Genomic DNA, 14475 nt, shown 5'->3' on the forward strand with positions numbered 1-14475 from the left:
CGAGCTCACCGCTCAGCCAGGGCCCTTGGTTCTACCCTTCCCCTTCCATTTACAAACAAGCCCAGGGTCTTCTCCATCTTTAGGTGGTCACTTGATTAATGTGCTCCCCATCTTCCCCTTCTGCCCTGGCCCTAAGTGCTCCCAGCTGGTGGTTAGCTGTCTCCTCTGCCCCTGAAACTGTGAGCTGCAGGCTGGTTTTCCCCACACTGTCCCCGCCCCTTCCCTCCCAGAAGAGCAGCCCCGGCACCCACATCTGTGTCCCAGCCAAGTGCATGGGAACTCTAGTAGCTCTGGCCTCTCCTCACCCCAGGCCACTTCTGGGAAGCAGGGGCTGCTTCTGCCCCCAGGTGCACCATATAGCACTATCTCCCCACCCAGGCTGCCCCCCTCCCTGCCAAGGGAGGGGCTTGGCATTTGGAGCTCATCGCTCAGACTCACAAAGTGCAGCAGATAGTGGCCATGCCATTCCCTCACCCAGGGCAAAGGCCGAGGGTCCAGGCCCTGTACCTGCCTCACATGTCTCTGATGTAGACCATACAGGCTTGTGCCAGGTCCTAGCTTGGGTCCCGTAAGAATGAGTGAGGGAAGGTGAGACTTCCTCGGGGACCCGCTCATGGTTTATTTATTTACTTTTTCTTTTTTTTTGTGGTACTGGGGATTGAACTCAGGGCCTTTACACTACCTCCCCCCTCCGTCTTTTATTTTGAGATGGGGTCTCACTAAGTTGTTAAGTTGCCCAGGCTGGGCTTGAACTTGCAATCCTCTTGCCTCAGCCTTCCTGAGAACTAAGATCACATAGGCGTGTGACACCCTGGCTTGTCTTTGATCTTCAGTCCACAGTGAGTGGGTCAGGCTGCTTCTGCATGGGCTGGAGGTGGGGCCAGCACACCTGCTCACCCTGAGTTTTTCATGGTGTCCATCAATTGCATTCTCAAAATGCTTCTTTTAGGGGGAAATGCAAAAAAAGAAAGGATTATTGTTTGTGAGATGTGATACTGCTGTGGGACACAATGGCAAAGGAAAAGGCCATGGGCTTTGTACCTGGTCTGATTTCAGTGCCTATCCATCACCTCCTGGGTGCACAGGGTAGCATAGCTCCTATTTGTGCCCCTCGTAGGACACCATACTGTTTTGATGCCACATCTGTTACAGTCAGGACACCCCCTGTGCAGCCCCCTGTCACTGTGGGATCCAACCACTCCCATTTCATTAGGTCTGGTGGCTGCAGTCCCCACTGTGAGGCCAGACCGACCTGCAGAGAGAAGCAAACTTGGGGGACCTCTGGGATGCTGGAGTCCCCTACATACTTAATTTCTCACAGTCATGGTGAAAGCTGTGTCCTTCAGGCTCACCCATGGTGGCTCCTAAAGCCTTTGAATTCTTCTGGCCGCAATAAAACAAGGTAGGTCTGGACTTTGAATTCACGTCCCATGCTCCACCTTCCAGCCCACATGTCAGCCTTTTGTCAAGGGCCCACTGTGTGATGTGGAAAGCAAACCTCTGTTTAGTCAGTCCCTCTCATTAGTCCTGGCCTGATCCAACTCTTGTTCTTTGGCCATTGTCTCTCTCTCAGAGGACTCATTCCTGCCCATGTTTTCTGGAGTTGTATCTGTGTTAAAGTAGAAAACTTGAGAAGACTTCAGGAGTGTGGCACACCACCTCATGGGTCACTCTGTACCTCTCATTTGGGACTGCTGGACTTGTGTCTGGTTATAGGTCTGGCAGACAAGGGGGAGGGTGGCCATGGTGGCAGTGTTTTGCATAATGCCTGTCTCAGGGAAGCCCAATAAGCTTTCCTCAGACCATGCAGCATGAATTTTCTCAGGCAGAGGCCAAGGTTTTGGTCCTGCTGGGATGGAGAGGCTGCCTCTACTGGAAAAGAAGTCTCAACCTAACTTCCAGGCTCAGTGTCTCCTGCTTCATAAGTATCCTCTCTCGTGTCTTGTTCTAACTTTCAAGACTCTGTTCCTTCCCAGTCAATCCTAACAGGAGACACTGTTGAAGGGAACGCTGTAGGCCACTTTGAGGCACAGGCCATGCATTTGCAGGGTGAGGATCTGGCTTTGGTTTTTAGCGATCTCAGTCTTGCTGTTACAGGAAGCCAGGGCATCCTTGGGGAGATATGCAAGTTTGGGAACCATTAATGTGGTGCTCAAGGTGGGAAATTTGAAGGCCTGAGTCATCCTTCTCTTTCCTTGCTTTATTCATCCATCCAATGTCACTCTGCTCATTAGTTCTACAAAAACACTAGAAAACGTCATAGATACGCTCACCTAGATACTGGCTTCTTACTGTGTTGGATCAGAAGTTTCCAATGACAATATGTTGCGAATCTTTCACATCACGGACTATTAGCATCCTCTTCATTACTGGACATAGAGTCAGTGATGTTTTAAAATCCCATCAGACTAGATGGCCGAGTTCACACACCCCAGAACCAGTTCAGAAAACTCATCCTTACCATTCAGAGCCTCCACAGCCACTCCTGGAACTACGGTTCTCTAAAGAAATGCAGCCATGTGATGTGTGCATACAGATATATACTTTGCAGAATTGGCTCATCCCATTCTGGAGGCCGAGAGGCCCCAAATCTGCAGAGTGGGCTGGCAGGATAGGGACCCAGCAGGGAGCAGAGGCTGCATTTGAGTCCAAAGGCATCTGCTGCAGATTTCCTCTGGCTTGGAGGAGGCCAGGCTTTTGCTCTGGTCAGGCCTTCAGCTGATTAGATGGTGCCAACTCAAATTATGGAGGGCAATTAGCCTTACACAAACTCCATTGATTTAAATGTTAACCTCATCCAAAAACACTTCTACAGAAACAGTCACAATAATGTTTCACTACATGTTTGGGCATTGTGGTGTAGTCAGTTTGACACATAAGATTAACCATCATTAACCAACAAAACGAGTATAATGATACACCAGAGAGGACAGCAAATGAAATCATACAACACGCTCAGTGGAAACCAGAGAAGGCAGAAAAACAAGGGGAAGGAAACAGAGCACAATGCAGAGAACTGAAAACACATCTAATGGATCCGGAGTCACTTTACACGGGAATGGCCTAAAGGTGCCAAGAGACAGAGTGCCTGAAAAGCAAACTACATATTGTCTACAAGAATTATTTTAAATATAACAACTCAGATACATTACAGGAAAGAGCTGGATGGGGACTGGGTGCGTAGCTCAGTGGTACAGTGGGTGCTTCATGTGCATGAGGCCCTGGGTTCAATCCCCAGCACGGTACACACACACACACACACACACACACACACACACACACACACACACACAGACAAAGAAATGGAGAAATGGATACCTTCCTGTCACTTGAAAAGCAAGAGTACTTACATTAGTTTTGGGCAAATCAAATTTCAGAACAAGGGAAATTATCAGTGATAAAGAAGGACATTACACAAGGACACAAGGGTCAATTATGCAGAAGGATGTAACGGTCCTTAACATGATGCACATCTAATAACACAGCCTCACCTTCAAGAGACAAAACCAGGCAGAACTTGAAGAAGAAATGGCTGAATCTACTATCAGGATTGGAGATTTCAACCCTTCTTCTCAGAAGCAGACAGATTCAGCAGGTATAAATTCAGGAGTGACAGACTGGAATTCAAGAGTATCATCAACCAATGGAATATAATTGATATCTATAGATTATTTCACCAAAGAAAAGCAGAACATGCTTTCTTCTTGAGCTCGCATGGAATATTCACCCAAAGAGACCATATTCTTGTCCATAAAACACACCTTGATAAATTCAAAATAATAACAATTATATAGTATCTGTGGTTCTACGGCAAATTAAATTAGCGATCAAACTAGAATACAATAGAAAGTTACCTAGGATATCACAAATTATTTGGAGATTGAACAACATAGTTTGAAATAACATATGATGTAAGAAAGGAAGCTTAGAGAAATTAAAATGCATTAGCTGCTAAAATAATGCTTAGAAGAACACTTGTTAAATATATGTAGTAGATCACAAGGATTTTCTAGAATCAATCATTTAAACTTCTGCTTTAGGAGACTAGAGAATGAAGAAAAATTTCAGCTGAAAGCATGCCTAAAATGAAATAATAAAGCAAACACAAGTCAAATGAAAACAGGAAAACAATGGAAAAAAATCAAACAAACTACATTTGGTTCTTTGAAAAATTTTTAATAAAATCAATGAACTTGTAGTTATACTAACCAAGAAAAAGAGAAAGCACAACCTATCTGTACTAGAAACAAAAGAAAGGCCATCAATGCTGGACATCAAAAGGATAACAAAGAAACACTCTGAAAATCTTACACCCATAAACTTGATAATTTAGGCGCAATGAACTAATTTCTTGAAACTACTAAATTTCACAGAAGGAGAAATAAATATTCAACTAGGGATAATACCTATTGAAAATTAAATTGACATTAAAAAGCTGTCCAGAAATAAAGCCCCAAGCCTAGATAGTTTTATTGATGAATTCTACTAAATATTTAAGAGAGAGCTGATACCAATTCTTCATGATCTTTTTCTTGAGATAATTGGAGTAATACACTTCCTAGCTCCCTGTATGAGGCCAGCCCTACCCTGATGTCAAAATCACAGAAAGACATTACAATGATGAAAACTGCAGATCATATCTTTCAGGAATGTAAATGAAAAATCCTCAACAAAATGCTAGCAGATCGTACTGACAATATGTAAAGAAACAGAAAACTAGGATGTCCTGCTAAGATCCATGAGCATTGACTGCGTGGTTTGCCAGTGGTGTCACACTGGTGTGAAGAGGGAACAGACTGAAAACCACCTGGATTCTGGCTTTGGTTGCAGGCAAAGGTTTGACACATGATGCTTCCTCCTTCCCCTCCATCCTTTCTTCTTTCCCTCCCTTCACTCTATAAAAATTGATTTTAGTCAAAATGTTTTTATGTGAGAAAAGAATTTATAATAAAAACACAAAACAGGCCTCCTTATAGCTAGCCCTTATGTAGATCTCCTTATATGTAAGGATTAATGTATACATAAACTGAACTTCCACAAAATTTTAAAAAATGTATGATTAGAAAGATACCGCCAGGCGTGGTGGCACATGCCTGTAATCCGAACACTTGGGAGGCTGAGGCAGGAGGATTGCTATGAGTTCAAGACCAGCCTGGGCTACATAGTGAGTTCCAGGTCAGTCTCAACTACATAGTGAGATCCTGTCAAAAAAAAAAAAAAAAAAAAAAAAAGAAAGAAAAAAAAAAAGAAAGAAAGAAAGAAAGAAAGAAAGAAAAGAAAAAAAAGATACTATCAGTCAAGTGTAAAGAAACCTACTGAAATGGGAGAAAATATTTTCAAATCATATCCAATAAGATACTGGTACCTACAATATACAAGAAACTCTTATAACATAACAAAACAAACAAACAAACAAAAGGATAAGTGAACCAATTAAAAATGCACAAAGGATCTGAATCAACATTTCTCCAAACCAGCTGTGTAAATAAGCTCAGAGCTCATGAAAAGATGCTTGGCCTCATTTGTGGTCAATGAGGTACAAGTCAAAGCTGCAATGAAACACAATCTCACTTGGCTAGAATAAAAAACTCCAAACACGCGAAGTCTTGGCAAGGATGTGGAGAAATGGGAGCTCCCCTGACAGTACTGCTGGGATTTCTAATGTGCTTCCTAGAAATGGCAGGGGATGCGCTGAAGATGTGATCAAAGTGTTGTATTAGAGTTTTTCAGGGAAACAGAACTCCCAGGCTATGTCCATCCATCCATCCATCCATTGATCCACCCATCTACTTATCCATCCACCCAACCACCCATCTACTCATCCATCCATCCACCCATCCACCCATCCATCCATCCACCCACCCTCCCACCCATGTTTCGTCTATCTATCATCCTTATGTATCAACCCATGACTATCAGTCAGTCATCTATCATCTCTATCATTTATCAATCAGTCCATCTATGGATCGAATCACCTATCAAAGGAGACTCACCAGCAACAGGCTCACACACGTATTGAGGCTAAGAAGTCCCACCATCTGCCAGTACCCCATGACCCAGTCTGTGGGTGCACAGAATTGACCATCACAAGAGTGGGAAGTGGCAGAGATTAGAGGTGAGGGTGAGGACAAGGAGGACACACAAGCTGTTGGCTTCTCAGAAGGCAAGCCACCCATAGCCTGTGCCTCCCCCAACTCAACAGTCCCCTCTTCCAGCCTGGCAAGTGCCAACCCATGGGTCTGCTTGTCACTTTTACCTTTGTCCCCTTGGGGAGCCCCATGGCCTCAACCCACACCCTCAGATCCCCAAGCACCCACAGAACTGGCAAGCACCTTGTTCTGTGATCCTGTAACCATTTCGTAAGTGTCACTGGTGGCTCAGGTGTGGCTTACACAGGAAGTGACTCCCTAAAGCCACGGGCTTCATGCTGTACCTGAAGCAGTCCTATGACAAGGGTCAATTGTCCCAAGGCTATATAGAGGGGGCCCAAAGCCCAGGATCCCACCCCGTCTCCTGGGGTCCCCTCTTCCTGACTGTTCCTCTTCCTGATTGTTGGACAGTGGCAGGAAGGTTACAGGATGGGAGCACAGATCACAGGTGTCCCCTCCAAAGCACAGAGGATAAACCCCAGAGCTGGGGCCGCAGTGTGAGGGAGATGACTTCCCCATACCATAAGAGCCAAACAACCCCAACTTCCAGTGTGACTTGATCTGGTGGCACAGGCCTGTAAGCCCAGCACTTGGAGGCAGAGGCAGGAAGATTGCAAGTTCCAGCCTCAATTTAGTGACTTAATAAGATCTTGTCTCAAAGTTTTTAAAAATGGCTGTGGTTGTAGCTCGTGAAGGCTCTGTCTAGGTTTAATTTCCAGTACTGCAAACAAACAAAAAAGCCAGAATGGCCCTGTGGCTAGATGCCAACAAAGGCCACCATAAGGGTCTTGCTGGGGTCCTTTTGCTAGCCAGAGGACAGACAGGAGCACATGGTTTTCTACCCTGAGCAGATTTGCTGTCCTTTTTTTTTGTACCAGGGATTGAACTTGGGACCTTGTGCTTGTGAGGCACGTGGTGTAACCACTGAGCTAAATCCTAAGCACTACAACCCTCTTTGAATTATTCCCTTAGAAACACAAGATCCAGAGATAGGGAGTAACATGGGCAAAGAGGTTCTTTTTTTAATGGTAAAAACTTTATTTACTATTTATAAATACATTGCAAGACAAACTTTTCAAAAATACTTTTTTTTTTTTCCAAAAACTTAATTAAAAAAATAAAGGAAAGCTAATAGGTAGGCAGAACGTCTCAAGAGCCCTTGGAATTCTCAAGGGAGCTTCATGCAGTGGGTCCACCCTGGGACCTGGCTTCTCCAGACACGCTCGGACCCGGCCTTGGGGACCACAGGTGGCCACGGGGGCAGGAGCTCCTTTCCTCTGTCATGGCCACGGTTGGTTATGTCTAGTATCGCTACCACTTTCTCTAGGATTATCTAGTATAGATCCTATAATATTTGGGCTATGTTGCATACACTGTTAACAGTTACTGAAGAACACATCTCCGTATATATGTACGAGTGGTGAGGAGTGTGCGAGAGAAGAATTCCAAGTTCAACCAACACAGGTCAGAGATCTCTTAAGTAAGTGTCCCAGTGTCCTCGACAGGCTCCCGGCAAGCTGGCCATCTTTCTTATTTAGATTTGTTTTTCCTTTTACATTGTGCCCAGCAGGATACGGGTGAGAGATGAAAATAAATCTTTGCTGTTAAAGAGCTTAACCTCAAAAATCTTGTTTTGAGGAGTTGAACTAGAAAAAAAACAAAACAAAACAAAAAACCCCACTACTTTCTTCAGTCTTCTGAAGAACTGTGTGATTGTGGCCCCTGCCTCTCCTGCCCCGTGGGAGGCAAGGCCAAGGTGACCCCAGCCACCCAGCCTCCCAAAGGGGTGGCCATCAGGAGGCCCCCGATGGAGGGTCACCCACACCTGCCCAACAACCTTCCTGGTCATCCTGCTGTCAGACTGCACCTTACTCCCTCCGGTAGTTTCCAAAGTAGATCAGGTCACTTGTAGACAACAGTCTTCGTGGCCCCTGATTCAAAGATGCCCCCTTGGGTTACCTTGGGAGGGGGTGTCAGGATGCCCAGGTGACTGGAGTTGAAGCTTTTCCCACTCTCCTATGGCCCGTGCTCATTTCACAGCGGGTGGGAAGAAGCTTTGCGTGCCAAAGTCTTGCGGTGGGAGAGAGGGAGGGGTCGTCCCCTCAGCTGAGGGCCAGGCCAGGTGGGGAAACTTCTGTGAGCGTGGAGGTTTATAGGCAGCAACTAGAAAATTCAAACTGCTTTTCGCTAATTACTGGAAAGATGCTCAAGTTTACCACTTAAAGGAACCATAGGCATTTCAAAAAATCTGTCTAAAACTTTGGTTTTTTTTTTTTTTTAAAATCAGTTCACCACAAAAAGAAATATAAATTGAGGCTGCAGCCAGCTGCTGAGCATGTCCTTGGCAGTCTTCTGTGCAAAATAAGGCGTATTTGAACTCCACATTAACTAGAACAAAAAGAAGACATTTAAGTAAGTACCCAGAAGACCTCTGCCCTAGAGATGCAGTGGGCTGGACTATTTTTTTTCCCCAGATTTTTTCTTATTAGTAGCCCATAATCCATAATAATTACTCTTTTTGGAGTTGGTCTGTGCAGATAACACAGCTTCATTCTTTTTTTTTAATCCCCTTCCCATTTCAAAACTACCTTCTTACTTTCTATTATCTTTCATTTGTATTTCAGGTTTCTTGTAGAAACTGTGGGATATTTAAGCCTATTGCACCGAGTCTGACTTATTTCACCAAATATTATGGTTTCAAGGTGCATCCATTAGACTATGAATCACTCAAGTGCATTCTTTATGGCAGAGTAGTACTCCACTGTGTGTAATGGTACATCTTTAACCATTCCTCTGCCGATGGATGTACAGGCTGTTTCTAAATCTTGGCTATTATAAAGTATACTCTACAAACAGAAATTCCATTTGACCCAGCTGTTCTCCTCCTAGGTATCTTCCCCAAAGAGTTAAAAACACAATGAATCAAAGCTAAGTGTTCACTGTTATACGGTTACCCTAAAATTAAAACTATTTTCCCTAACCTGTGAGGAAAAGACTCTACTGCTAAGCAGAAATGAAGATTTCTTCTGCTTACTAAGTGTCTTCAGGAGATGAATGGAAATTTATTCTTTTTTTTAATTCCCCAAGAATTTCCTCATTTATTACAAGAAAAAAGAAGACTATGGTTGCGTTCTTCAAAAGGATGGCTTACAATTCCACTTTCATGTTACTGAAATGCACTCTTAAAATTAAAGGAATTGCAAGCTAAAGGACTAGCCAGGGTGTATTTCTCAGAAGAGCTAGTTTTAGTTTAAATTCAGAAACAAGAGTTTTTAGTGAATTCTTGTAGATGACAGCGGCTTCCTGTGGAGACTGGGAACCATCAGACTGACTTCTACGGAACGGACAGAGATTCACTCTGAAAATGGGTGTGTGTGTGTGTGTGTGTGTGTGTGTGTGTGTGTGTAAGAGCTCACATGGTGTATGTCATTTAGGACAAAGCAGTGGGCTCCAGCCTCTCCTGCTCTCCTGACCCTGCGGGGAAGGGCTGCAGGAGCTTCTGCCCCCCCCGCTGTGCATTCTACTCCCCACCCCCAGCCCAGCCTGCTTACGTGGTCAGCGGGCCTACTGGCTGTGTATGCTCAGGCAGTGCACATCCTCCTTGCCTTTGGCGTCATAGCCCGGGAGGGGCTGCCCGTACTTGTCCACACACCAGCAGAAGCCCCGCTTTCTGCCTTTGGAGGGGCGGCACTGAGGGACAGAGAGAGAGGACCAAGCCGTGAGCATCCTGGGTGCCACACACTTTGTCCAGGATTCCTGAAGCGCCACTGCAGGCGGGGGGTGGCAGTCTGAGTTGCGTCTGTGTGCATGTGTGCCTGGGTACACGCACGTGCAGTATAGCCTCTCCAGCAGGGATGAACAGGGGCAGGGACACCTGGCGGGTCTTGGAGACCACACCCCACCTCTCAGGGGAAGCCACTGGCCAGGTGACTAGTGGAAAGTGGCAGTGTGAACCACAGCCAGACAAGAGGCTGAGGAAGAAGGTCTGACTGTGGCCCCTGCCACACTACTGGGAGTGCGTGAACTGTCCAGTTAGGAAGCCAGGCCAAACACGGCCACCCGAATCCACAGCCCCAGAGGGTTAGTGACTCATTGTGGCTTAGCAACATCTCAAATCACTGTCACTATGGGAGAGGCACAGGCACAGAGGGGATCTGGTGGGCTCTTCTGTCCTGAGTTATTTAGGAAGCCCGAGTCTGGCAAGTGAGTCCCTCTGCCGTGAGCAGCTGAAAGGCCTGGCAGAAGCAGTGTGGTAGAGCCTCACCTCGGGCCACCCTCAGTCCCGTCCTGAGACAGACATGGAGTCATAGCACAGGGGCTACAGGGACCTGGCTGGAGCCTGGGGTCGGCGAGAAGCAGATTTCTCCTTTGAGCCAGTGGCTGGGGAGGAAACTGAATGGATACCCCCAGAGGACCTTACTCACCACTTACCTGCTTCTTCTTGTAGAACCCCTTCTTGTCACAGTTTGGGATGTGGACGCCCCTGGGACTCAGCACATTGAGTAACTTCAGGTGGTTGAGCGTGTCTTCCATCTCTCTCCGGCAGGGGCCCTGCAGGGCAGCAAGCAGGGGCCACAGGGCATGGTTACCACTCTGAAAGCTACACAGCACCCCGCCAAGCAGGCTGATGGAACTTGTCCCAGGTCTCCACCCCCAGTTAGCAGGGAGGCCGCTAAGCCTCCTTATCCTGAGTCAGACAGAGCAGGGTGAACTCAGAAGGCCCAGGGGAAAAGTGGAAGTGTTTGTTACAGCCCTCCCTGCAGCCATGGTAGCCTTTGGTGACATACCATGCTTTGGGGTACATCAGACTTTGGGGACACACTGTATTTTGCAAGCAGTGGCTTAGCTTGAACCTCTCAGAGTCTCCGAGACAGGACAGGGTCACTGCCCTTTATGGAAGGAGAGGTGGGAGTGCCATGCAGTCTGGGGTGTGGTTCATGGTGGGTCTCCCTGCTGCACCCCTTAAGAAGAGCAAAGGCTCTCACGTATTCTGTCTCCCGCTTGGACTCAGAGGAGAAGTTCTGAGTGTCTGTGCTCTGAGACTCATAGTCGACTCTGTAGCGCTGGCTGTCCTTGGCATGACCTTTCTTGATGACGTCCATCTTTGTGTGCAGGGCGTGGAACTTGGAGTCAGTCACCCGGTGGGTGCTGGAGATGGCCTGGGCCTCCACGCTTCCAGTGCCCTGGTCCTCCTCCGACTCACTGGCATTTCCTGGAAAAGTACGAGGAAGACAAAGGCGTCATCATTGCCCCCAGAGAAGCAGTGTTCTCAAAATCTTGCTATTGGAACACTGAAGTGGCAATGTTGCTCACCAATTCCCTGCAAGTCAGAAAAACATCTTGATAAAGTATTATCCTAGGCTACTCGCTGCACCGTACCTCCTTTCCTGGAGGAAGCCATCTGTTTGAGAGTTGATCTGCAGCTGCACACCTGTGATTACTATACTCTGGGAGGCCGAGGCAGGAGGACTGCAAGTTAAGAGTCCTGCCTGGACATCTTAAGAGACTTAGGGAGACCCTGTCTCAACAACAAAATTTAAAAAGGGCTGGGATGTAGCTCAGTGTGAAGCACCGGGGCTCAATCCCTAGTACCGAGAAGAAAATTCACACACACACAAAAACAGAAAATCAGTCTGCCCTGTGCTTTTCACTAAGTAAGTGGCTCCTTTAGTAAAAGTTCCTCTGCGGGCCCCCGGAGAGGTGAAAGCAGCAAGTCTATCTGCTACCAGCAGGGCGCAGACGAGCACCAGGGAAAGCTACCACAAGCAAACTCCAAACTCGAGGAGGCTCCCAGTGGTCCCCACCCCCACCCTGGGGGCAGAGGCCGCCTCGGGGACTAGGGGTGGGGGATGTGCATTCTCACCGTGGTGCTTCCGGGCAGCAATTTGGGTGTGAACAAGGCCCCCGGGGATTCTGACTTTTACTCTCAGACCTGAGCAGTTCCTCCTGCGGCCAGCTCCACAAGCGCTCCACCCAACTCAGATGAACAGACATTCTACCATCCCTTGGAATCCCACAGGCGGGGGGGGGGGGGGGGCAGAATTGCCTGTTTTCTGGGTCCCTGTCCTGTCTATGAAATCCAAGGTCCTCACAGACCCTGAGCCTCCTGGGCACCTTCCTGGATGCGCTTCCTTCTTCCAGGAGGTGAGGGGGTCCTGACGACAGATGTGGGTTCAGCTGGGATCCTAGATAGATGAGGACATTTATGGCTGGGTGTGAGCCAGGATTCTCTCTTCCGGAATGAACCTGGAGTGGTCATGAGGCACCGTGAGGATCAAAGGCCAGTGGAAGCGAGCCCAGTGCCCATTCGGACCTCCGAAGGCTTTCGGTGCCCTGGATCCCTGCCACTCCACAAGCTGGGGCTTCCTGCTCCCCAGCGGGCTCTTATGGGTGCTATGTGGCAGGCTCCTGCCAAACCGTTTCCTGTCTTCCCAGGATGTGGCTTTTGGTGGCAGGCTGCCCACACCACAGGGAAGCCACGGTGGCCTCTGGCTCTGGGCCACGGGCAAATGCTTGGATACCTGAAGCCACCAGGGAGCCGAGAGGATCAGCTGCGTACTCTACAGGAGGTGCCTGGAGCGAGGTCACAGTTCTCCGGAAGGAAGCACCTGCCCTCCCCCAGCTCCCTAAGAGCTTGATTGCTTTGTGCTCCAGGGACAGATTCCCGGATCTATACCTGACACAGTAGGTCCATAATCAATCAACTTGGTTTCCACTTTCCTTAATCTGAGGTTTTTTTGGGGGTGGGGGGGTTGGAGGAAGTGGAAAGAGAAAAGAGCCGCTAAGCATATGTAAATAAATACATTTGCATTACTTTTCCAAGAACCCCAAGCGATTTCTTAACCTCTTATTTCTTTTTTAATGCTTAAGAGTGCAGACTGTAACCTGAAGACAGATGGTTAAACAATGTAAATTGTGATTTTTCAAAAATTTTGTAGTACTGGGTATTGAACCCAGGACCTTTGCATTGAGCTACATCCCAGTTTTTTGGATTGCGCGTTCCTCCTGCCTCGGCCTACCCAGTGCTAAGAACACAGGTGTGCACCACCACGCCCAGCTGGACAACGGTGATGTTTAGCTGTCACAGAACTTCAACCCCCCCCACCAAATGGATTTTGAAAGTCATAGATCATTTTAAATCCTTGTAAGAATTCACACTAACAGATACAATTATGAAGCCGCCATAGTGGAATTTGGCGTTCCTCCTGCCTCGGCCTACCCAGTGCTAAGAACACAGGTGTGCACCACCACGCCCAGCTGGACAACGGTGATGTTTAGCTGTCACAGAACTTCAACCCCCCCCACCAAATGGATTTTGAAAGTCATAGATCATTTTAAATCCTTGTAAGAATTCACACTAACAGATACAATTATGAAGCCGCCATAGTGGAATTTGTAACAACTAGGAAAGCCTGACTAAAAATGAATAAAGTTTAGAAGCATTCTAAGATTCCCTTTGAGTACCCCTTCCCAAATGCACCAGAACAATCAGAAACACAGAAAATGACATAATTTGCTTCGCGGAGAAAATCACCCCGCGACTTTTACATTTGGCCAGAGCCTGTGAAGCAATTCGAATATCGCCTTTCACGAACCAACTTTCTCGGGCCGAATAACGCCGGCCACAACAGGGAGCGGGGTTCAGCTTTGTGTGGAGCTTGAAGGCTCGGGACGTTCAAGGCCCCGCCGGCCCTGGAGGGCAGCTCGGCGAAGGGGCTGAGAGCGGGGAGGCGCTGTGCTGGCGGAACTCTGCTCTCAGACCTGAGACTGCTAAGTAAGCACGCTCGAAATTTAAGGACCGGCCGCCAGATCCTTGAAAACTTAAAGGGAGCAGCGTAATGTCCCTGCCAGAGGCTGCCTGCCAGGCCAAGCGTTTTTGCGTTTGTCCTCTTTTGGGGCTGCCCTCGACCGCATCTCAATTCTTCCCCTTCCGATTAAGGAGCACATGGCCCTGGGGCTGATTCAAAGTCCCTTCCCGGTCGGCGAGATGGGCTCCGTCTGCGCTGCCCTCGCAGGTGCGGGGTGGCCAGCGGTGGGCGCGCTGGGAGGCACCGAGAGTGGCGGTCGAGGTTCTTAGCTGCGCGCTCGCTGCGGGGTGACCCCGAGAAGCCCCTTCAAACCGCAGACACCGCCGCGCGGTCCCCACCCGTCTGCTTCTGGACCAGCGGGGACCTACTTCACTCTGCACACCAAAGCTCGTGCCAGCGTGGGCGCTTCCAGACTGTGCAATTTCCAGATCCCACTGACCCAGGCCTCGCTCTCCACTCTCCCCACCTAACCTGCTCCGGAAGCGATCTGGAACCCGCCACGACTCCGCATTCCGGAC

General features: G+C 48.0%; 1 protein-coding gene across 1 annotated transcript; it reads right to left on the minus strand.

The window, feature by feature from the left end:
• Nucleotides 1–7265: 7265 nt before the first annotated feature.
• Igfbp3 (insulin like growth factor binding protein 3) lies at nucleotides 7266–11377 on the minus strand (the record flags this gene model as incomplete). The annotated part of the gene is made up of 4 exons (XM_010625066.2): nucleotides 7266–8537; nucleotides 9701–9839; nucleotides 10581–10700; nucleotides 11135–11377. Coding segments are annotated over 3 exons (489 nt in total), but the record flags the coding sequence as incomplete, so codon positions are not given.
• Between the last annotated feature and the right edge of the window lie 3098 nt (nucleotides 11378–14475).

This window comes from Fukomys damarensis, unplaced genomic scaffold (assembly GCF_012274545.1).
Source record: "Fukomys damarensis isolate Sample0158 unplaced genomic scaffold, DMR_v1.0_HiC HiC_scaffold_17, whole genome shotgun sequence".
In the NCBI taxonomy this organism is placed as follows: Eukaryota; Metazoa; Chordata; class Mammalia; order Rodentia; family Bathyergidae; genus Fukomys; species Fukomys damarensis.